This window comes from Haliotis asinina, chromosome 3, assembly GCF_037392515.1.
Source record: "Haliotis asinina isolate JCU_RB_2024 chromosome 3, JCU_Hal_asi_v2, whole genome shotgun sequence".
Classification (NCBI taxonomy): Eukaryota; Metazoa; Mollusca; class Gastropoda; order Lepetellida; family Haliotidae; genus Haliotis; species Haliotis asinina.
Window position 1 is genome coordinate 16,867,194 of NC_090282.1, and position 9,808 is coordinate 16,877,001.

At 43.0% G+C, this 9,808-nt stretch overlaps 1 protein-coding gene across 1 annotated transcript; it reads left to right on the top strand.

The window, feature by feature from the left end:
- The first annotated feature begins 450 nt into the window (after positions 1–450).
- LOC137279265 (orexin/Hypocretin receptor type 1-like) lies at positions 451–7,888 on the top strand. The gene is made up of 2 exons (XM_067811771.1): positions 451–498; positions 4,615–7,888. The coding sequence occupies exon 2, from the start codon at positions 4,626–4,628 to the stop codon at positions 5,910–5,912; it is 1,287 nt and encodes a 428-aa protein (XP_067667872.1). The 5' UTR covers positions 451–498; positions 4,615–4,625; the 3' UTR covers positions 5,913–7,888.
- The last annotated feature ends 1,920 nt before the right edge of the window (positions 7,889–9,808 follow it).

The following is a 9,808-nucleotide window of genomic DNA, read 5'->3' on the forward strand; positions in this document are numbered from 1 at the left end:
GTGCTTATCGATGCTCCTGCTGCTAATCACTGGATTGTCTGGTCTAGACTCGATTGTTTACAGACCGCCGCCATATAGTTGGAAACTAAACTCATTCACTCAGTCACTCACTCACCCACTCAGTCACTCCATGTACAGTCAAAGCTGAGATAAACACAACTCACTCACGTTGTACACAGTATGCAGAACGCAAACCTCTCCCCTCCCGCCCCCTCTGAAGAATTATCATTAATGTATTAGTCTGACTCCAATGTTACACAGCCTTTGAGTCACCTCACTCGACACGAATGCTCCGGAAGCTGGCTGATCTGATAGTGCCGACCAATACCACTCATAATGGGATGCGCAGACCATTGTCTTGTAGTTGACACTATGCAACCTTTGACCCGGAAACGGCCTATGGATCATGTGACCTGGCACTGTTTACTAAAAGAGCACATCCTTATTTCTATAGCAGTGTTTTGCAGCGGAGGGAGGATTTGATTGTTAGTAAGGAAGGTAAGTGTAGGTTTTTTACTGTACTGGTTTGTAGTTTTTCAATCGTTTTCAATCTTCATCATAACATTTTTTTTTCAAATTAAAATTTAATGTTAATATAACCGAACGTTGTTCATACTCATGGCAATATACAAGTAAGTATATGCCATCTAATATCAAAATTATTATTTTTTAATAGGTGTGACTCTTATATAAAAATATAATAGGTGTCTCTTATATATATATTTCAGAAACTACTATGAACAGTCCATTACTATTGTTTTATCAATAAACTGGACAATGTCATTACCTTACGCCTCTATCGTACTGGCATCCATTCGGCAGCATATTGGCATCCCTTTGGCATCCCTTTGGCAACACGACTATGCTTGTCGTAAGAGGCGACTAACGGGATCGGGGGGTCAGGCAAATTGACTTGGTTGACACATGTCATCAGTTCCCAATTGCGCAGATAGATGCTCATGTTGTTGATTACTGGATTGTCTGGTCCAGACTCGATTATTTACAGACCGCCGCCATATAGCTGTAATGTTGCTGAGTGCGGCGTAAAACTAAACTCACTCACTCACTCACCCTTTGGCAACACGGCATGGGGATACGACACCGGCTTTAACATACCATACGCATTTTGATATGGGCTCCCCATTCGACTAATTTATACTGTGTCTGTTTGGACCAGCCCTCGCTTGACCGTCCCATCCATATAATCTCAACGGAGAAATATGAGTTGTTGAAATGTTTTCATTTGATCTCTAACTCGTACGCTCAGTGATTATTTTACTCTTAAAATCGACTTTTCAAGACAGTTTCTGTCTAATGAAAAATCAAGGTGGCTTGACGATGATAAGCGTGTAAATAATAAATGAGGTGTTGTTTGTTAACATCAAGTCTTAGATTTGTTGTCCCTTGTTTATCGCAAGTTTGGTTGCTAACGGGTTTTGATCTGTTTCCGCCAGATGAAAAATCAAGGTGAAATGAGTAAATGTACGGGAGTAAATATTACCTAAGGTGTTGTTTTTATAAACAAGTCTTTGGATTTGTTGTCTCTATGACACCCTGCATGGTTACCGGATATACTTTAGGGGTAATCAGTTTGATACACATGAACTAGGGGAGTCAGCGACTCTGGACCTTGATATATATTGTTAAAATGCTTAAAACTTGGGAAGGGGAAGGGGAGTATTTTTTGTACATGACATGCAGGGTTTGGGGGGTCATTCACATCGTAATGCTTCTCCATAAAAAATATTATCATCCCTCTCGGTCATAAATGACACAAATGCACAAACGTACAGTAGCTCTACAACAGGCGTACGTCTAGTAATGTAGCATAGACTTATGACTGTAGTAGCGCTACAATAGCTTTGTGAAACGGAGCCCTGATGTTCGTAAAAACAGGTTCGTGTTTCTGGTGTGTGCGACTTACTGTGCTAAGTACAACGATACTCATTATAATGGCATATGGTCGATGGTCCAGTAACTTGTTTGGCTTTCTAAACATGACATACTGGCATCAGACACGGCCAGTTACATTTTCACAGTCCTGTCCCTCATCATTTTTATCAATGTTTATCACATGGAACGGTGGGGGTAGCCTAGTGGTTAAAGCGTTCGCCCCTTAAACCGAAGACCCGGGTTCGATTCCCCACATGGGTACCATGTGCTACGTGTACCGACGTGAACCGATCAACATTGACATCGATCTACGTAACTGCTATACGAGGACATGTGTCAACCAAGTCAGCGAGCTTGACCACTGGATGTCTCTTACTACAAGCATGGTTACTGAAGACCAAACCTAACGGTCAATACATATCAGAAGATACCATATACACTTGACTGATTTTATCAGCAAGATGTAGGTATGTTCATAATTTCGGATTCTGAGAAAGTACGGATATGTAACCATTTTTCACATTAATCCTCATTGAAATGGTAACATTTCCTTTTTCTCTTTGATAGAGGATGTAGGTATATGTATATTTTCGGATTCGGATTCTGAGTAAGGACGGATGTGTAATTTTAAGTCTTCTGATAGTGACAAAAGCTGAGAATACAACACAGTATCCGGAGCACTCGTTGAGTTACATTTAAAATACCTTGTCGTCACAATGAAAATTTCAAATCTTGCATCACTTACAAACAGAGGCCAAAGTGTATGTCCCTATTGGGATCCTTACAATCGCCAATGAATTTACCCGTGAAGATCCGGATAGAATTGGTCTTCAGTACCCCATGCATGTCACTCTAAAGTCATTGAAGTCACTCACCTTCGTTAAGCAACCAACCAACAAATGTATCTAAGTATACATCAACAATCACAGCAATAAGTACTTGAGGGCTGTGATAATCACATATTGGGGTATAAATAGGTGATATCAATTAGAAAGTGATTAAATGTAACATAACTTTATAAGTAAAGTAAGGGGCGGTGGGGTAACCGTTTGTGTATGCAAAGTCCAGGGTTCGATTTCTCACATGGGTACAATGCATGAAGCCTCTTCCTGGTGCCCCCCGCCGAGATATTGCTTGAATGTTGTAAGAAGCAGCGTAAAATTAAACTCGCTCACTCACTCACTCACTCACTCACTCACTCACTCACTCACTCACTCACTCACCATCCGTCTTCGTCATGTTGATATTTCCCACCTTTAATATCTGGCCAGCAGGGAATCTACAGATTTGTCATTTCCATGCGCAAATTAATTATTATGTAATTTACATTTACATCAAGTCATGATTAAGAGATGAGACATCCCAAAAACCATCTTTTTCTGTATTATCTGATACTTGTATGTTTCTATTTATCAAAGACACCTACAACATTACAAAACACTGATGACGACAAAATTGTATAAATTGTCAAACTGTGGTTCTTAATGGCACGTTGTTTCTTTGAAACCAACATTCATTGACAGAAAGAAATATTAAATGACGTGGAACAGAGAAAATGTCATTTTTAGGACACGTGGTCGGGATATACCGCTTACTGCATGAACGGGTTTATGGTAAATCAGCACTTCAATTTACACACGGAAGGCGGAGGCGGAACAAATCTGCCCCTCTCTGTTATATCAACATTCTCAGTAATCTGATGTATCTCTCCGGATATCCTAATGCCATGTCCCTTGTGAGGATCAGTAACCCTTGCTTGTCTTTAGAGGCGACTGACGGGTTCGGGTGGTCAGGCTCGCGGACTTGCTTGATGTCATCGTTACACAGCTGGAATATTGCCGAGTGCGGCGTAACACTTACCTCACTCACCCACTCATGAAGAGGGAATGTTATGGAATGATTTGTAGGTTTTGGAGGATTTGTGAGGTTTGACAAAACGAAAGCCTTTCCTGTCATGAAGACTATTCCCCACTATAGGTCATTACTTCTGTCGGAGTGGACAGTGAATCTAAGAAGATAATAATCGTAGTACAATGCCCACAGGAAAAATCACAGAACATCTAAAATCCAATTGCCAGCAAGGTCAGAATGTTGTTCCCCATGTCCTCGACCCCACGTCCAGCAGGACAATGACAGAGAATTTGTCATTTCCGCACTTCCTGGCCGGAAGCTGTAGCATATCAACCCTCTTGGTAAGATGAGTTTCTGCGAAATTAATGTACATCGTAATATCATGTACGCAATACTTATATGAAGCCTTTAACAACTTGCTCCAAAGGTGAAGATAGTGGAAACATTTGTAAACTGCAGACATGTCCATTGTAACACAGCTTACATATGTTAGAATAGACTAGTAGACAATTTACACGCACAAATGTCCATCCACTCAGTGCCTCAATGGGTGCTATATGTTACGAAACAGCTATCGCCATACGCCATGCTTTTCTATTTGAAAACCCGAGATATTCCCTACTAGGTCGATCTCAACCAATCCATACTTGTCTTAAGAGGGGACTAACGGGATCGCGTGGTTAGGACCCGAGAGTCTTGTAATCGTATACCAGTCATGATGTACCAAACACGATGATCATGATGTCAGTCACTTGATTATCCAAACCTCGACAATTTCCGGAACACATCTGGATCGTTGCCGATGTACGTGTTGAACAGCAAATGTTAATAACTATTAGGAAACTACAACAGCGTCTTTTTGTCTTACAGGTCAGACCGCCATGGAACCTCCAAGAGATAATTCAACAACATTGTATCCTAGTTCCATGGGTCTGCATACCGACAACATGTCCGTGTCAACCACCAGTACTCACCCAAACATCGACAAATCAGAGTACCTCGACGGACTAAGCAATGAGGAGGCAACAAAGCTACTTCCGGTTATAGTGTACCTTGGGATACTGATGATCGTTGGCCTGGTGGGTAATTGTCTAGTCTTGTACGTCCACTTCCGGAAGTTCAATCCAAGTACGACCAGAACCTACGTCGTGTCGCTGGCGTTCTTTGACCTCCTCAGCTGCCTCTTTTCAGTGCCCGGGGAAATAGTAGATTTAAGGTATTCCTTCACATTTGAAGCAGTGGCCCTATGTAAAGCAGAACGGTTCTGTACCACCTTCTGCTGCTTGGCATCCGGTTTCACGCTGATGGCGGTTGCTGTTGACCGTTACAGGCGCATCTGTCATCCTTTGAAACAGCAGCTACAGACAAATGGGGCACGGAAGGTTGTCCTTGGGGCATGTCTCCTTTCAGTTCTCTTCTCATGGCCCGTTATCGTCATCTACGGGAAGAGGTCAGTTGACACGGATTATCAAGCTATCAAAGGGATGGAATGTTCCACGGACGATGAATACAGAATTACAAAGTATCCAGCGATATACAATGGATCCTTGAGCCTTATATTCATCATATCCTTCGGTACCATGATAGTTGTCTACACACTCATCGGGAGGAAAGTCTTGCAGCAGAAGAAATTCAGAAAGCATTCTACGAGCAAAAGTCTTCAACGGTCGCGAAGTCTTTCAGGAAGCGACAAAATGCCAGCTTCACCTTCATCACAGAGATCTCCGCCTGAACTGGAGAGGCCCTCCTATGACGAAGGTCCATCGGAGTATTCTATCGGGTCCATAGATCCCCATGCCAAGGATGTCAGTCTAAGCCGGAAACCCTCCTTTATGAAGCGCATCCAAAAGGGAGCCAAGGATTCCAGGAGCAAGAAGACAACCTTCATGCTGTTTCTCATCACGGCGGTGTTTGTTTTGAGTTTCCTTCCTCACCTCATCTTGAAGGGAGTCCAAGCGGCCAAAAAAAGCTTCCCAGGTGATGCCAGCACTGCGGCCCTCATCTTCTACAACATCTTTGTGCGATCTTACTTCCTCAACAGCATCTCAAACGCCTTCATCTACGGGTTCTGCAGTCCCCGCTTCAGGAAAGAATCCAAAGCTCTCTTTCGAGCACTGATTTGTCAAAAGAGATGCGCCTCGCTGTCCATTTCTAAAACCAAGGTGTGAGTGATTTGTTGTAAGAAAGTGCCGAAAATGACGGCAAGAGCACACGTTGGTGAATCACCAGGTGTATATTAACGCAGCTACATGGCAGGTGTTAGAACAGATGAACAGGTGTGCATGGCATGTGTTAGAACAGATATACAGGTCCTCATGACAAGTGTTAGAACAGATATACAGGTGTTCGAACAGACATACAGGTAATCATGGCAGGTGTTAAAACAGATATGCAGGTGTGCATGACAAGTGTTAGAACAGACATACAGGTGTGCATGGCAGGTGTTAGAACGGATATGCAGGTGTGCATGACAAGTGTTAGAACAAATATACTGGTGTGCATGACAGGTGTAAGAACAGATATACAGGTGTGCATGACAGGTTTTATACAGGAACGCAGGCGTGCATGGCAGGTGTAAGATCAGATATACAGGTGCCCATGTGTTCAAACAGATATATAGGTGTGCATGACAAGTGTTAGAACAGATATACAGGAGAGCATGACAGGTGTTAGAACAGATATACAGGAGAGCATGACAATACTAGAACAGGAATACAGATATCAATGCCGGTTGTTAAGATTAAGATTTGCTTGATATGAACTAGAACCGATTCTGGTGTGCATGTGTGTGCATGGTGATTGTAAAAACAGACACAGATTCGTGCAACAAGATGCTACATAGCCGCGTGGCATTGATGTGCAGGTCACATTGACAGTCAGTGTGTTGTAGATGAATATGATTAATATTTTGATGGACAGTGTCAAGTGTGTGGACAGAGTTCGGTGTGACTACTCGAGGGAGTGTACTCTATGGGCACAACGTTCTGCATGACAACATGAGACAGTGTAGTGTGTGGGGACACTGTTCTGTATGACAACATGAGACAGTGTAGTGTGTGGGGGACACTGTTCTGTATGACAACATGGGGGAAGTGCAATATCTGACAACATGGAGCAAGTGCACTGTATTGCAGATAGTTGTCTGGATGACACCACAGGGGAGTCCACTGTATGTAGACTTTTTTCTCCGTGGCAGCATGGGTTTGTACTGAGTGTGAAAAGTGGTAAGATTAACGCGATTGGAAAACATGCAGGTTTCATAGCAACCTCTGCACATCATTCGGTTTGGAACGGCCTAGATGAACAATGGCTTATGTCAACGTATAGATGTTGCCGTGACTCATTGCATGTATGACATCTACAATGGCTGGAGGAAGTCGGACATTGTATACACAGTCAGTAACACAAGTAAATTCAATCTGTGCTTCAAATGATCAGTTTGTATTCTCTCGGATAGGAGGACGTACAATTTCATTTAATCTCAGGGAAGCAGCTACCACTTCCGATTCAATCTAATGTCGGCATAGACACTACAGAATTCTTCACCAGTTTCCTAAAACACTGATAATTGCCAGGCGCACATTTCGGTATACCGTCTTTAGTATGGTACATGAATGAATGCAGAGAGGTACTTTAATAACAATAATGAGTATTCATAATACGTTGTATCCATCCACAAAGCTCATGCTCAATGCGCATTTTAGCTTGTTGTACGGAAATCATATTAAGCTCATATTGCATTCCAATCCAGACGCACTTTCCAGTTTCTTACACAACGTACAAAAACAATAAACAGGATAGCATCAACTTGTATCTATTCTGTTCTGATGCTCACAACGGCACATAATATTTCGACCTCACAGTTTTCAATAGTTACTTCACGTGGGTTTCTCATCGAGTGAAGTGTGAAAGTAGTTTACGTCTCAGGTGAATCAGTTAAGTACCGATAGCACGTGGAACGGATATCAGTGAAGAAGAAATATTTTATTTGTTCATTTCTGATTTATTTCGCATGTAGTCAAGAGATATTTTTTGAGTTTCGATTTTCTGAATGTTATCTTCAAAGTAATACTTTTTTCCTGTACATTTGTAAACCCAATTCCTTATTTAATTTTGTGTCAAATAAAACTTCATCTATGGTAAACCTGGGTGTGTTTTACTTCAGTCAGTCAAAAGATAGAGACGTAGGGATACTTATAATGCGAAGATCCCAACACAGGCTAAAGTGTGAATGTTGATTTACGTCGTTAATGGACATGCAGTGCGCGCATGCGTGCGTGCGTGCGTGCGTGCGTGCGTGTGTGAGAAAGCGGTTGGAAGACATACATGCTGTCACTTCACTGACATTGTGGTCACAGACATGGTATGGGTCAAGCATAGGGGGACTTGACTTTGGTCGTAGACTTTGTTTTCAAGTGCCACAGAGAAGCCATTTCAATGAGTGAGTGAGTATGGTTTAAGGCCGCTTTAACAATATTCCAGCAATGTCACTACGGGGGACACCAGAAAAGGGCTTCACACTTTGTTCCAAGGTGGGGATTCCAGCCCTGGTCTTGAGTGCGACAAGCGAAGGCTTTAACCACTAGACTACCCCACCGCCCACAAGCTATATAAAGACAGAAAGTTTGGCGTGATGAATTTTAAAGTCATTTTTGTCATTTCACATTGTATTGGAACAATTTAAATTCCATTCTGATGATATTGCTTCAGATACGTAGAAACCGACACCTGTGTTTAACATAAGATGCTACATCGAAACGGATATATGGGCATTCACACTCCTTGGGAGATGACATTGAACCGACCCACAGGAATGGTCTGGAGCCACTGTCAATAATCCTTTCTCCTCACCCCGCCACCCACCCAACACATGTAGACATAGACACAGACAGACGGGCACGCACGTACGCACACACGCACGCACCCACACCGTGGGTGTGTTTGATGAGAGGCTACAACCCAAGATAAGTGACCCCTATTACCCGTTAGGCACTTACTGCACTAGCATGCAGCAGGGTACAGGTCTGGTGATCTGGTGAAGTAGTTCGGTTAGCCGGAACCCTCATGGAAGTCCAGTCTTAATGACACTGCCACGATCAAGGGTAAGAGGCGGAAACTCCCTCATGATGAAGTCATCATAACCTGAATTAGAGATGTATGCTTCGAGCCATCTAGATCATGCATGGTTCACTGTATTTAGCAGGCAGGCTTTCGGCCGAGAGCATTATTACTTGCTACTGTCAAAAGCCATAAAATTTCGGTTAAAATCAGAATATTTGATTGTTCCAGAGGCGCAGTCTTCTATAATACAGCCCAGCATCTTGCCAAACTACTATCACCACTGGGAAAAGAGGGAAAAAACCTATAGTGATTCCAGTTCCTTTGTACCACAGTAAGATACACAAAGCTCACTTCTAATGGTCAGGTATGATGCAGTAAAGCTTTTTACAAACATACACGGCAAGCAGTCCTCCAAATCCTAAACAGCAAGTTCAAGACTCGCATTGACCAGCTCGACCGCCCCCTGCTTTACAGCTTTATAGCTTCGTACTTCCCATGGAACGGCAAGATCTGCCATCAGTTTCAGGGCCTCCCAAAGGGTTCCCCCTTGTCACCAGTAGAGACAGGAATATTTATGACCAACTTTGAAGAGGCTGCTTTAATGTCGTCCCCTTTCCAGCCGCTATGCTGGTACAGAAAATTTGATGACACATTCACCATCCTAGACAAAGACCTAGACCACCTCAGCCTACAGCACCACAGAATCAAATTCACAATGGAATCAGAACGAAGCAACCAAGTTGCCTTCCTCGATGTGCAGCTCGACAACAGTCAAGACGACATCCACACTGCCGTATACCGACGAACTAACCCACACGGACCTGTTTATTCATTACCTGCCACATCACCACCCTCAGATCAAATAAGCCATCATTGCCACCCTCACCCGACGAGCCATAGCCAGCTGCAATCCAGAAAGCCTCAGAAAAGAAATTTAACACCTCAAGCACACCTTCCTTCCTCAACAGATACCCTTAACAGCTAGTGGGGAGAAACATGCTCA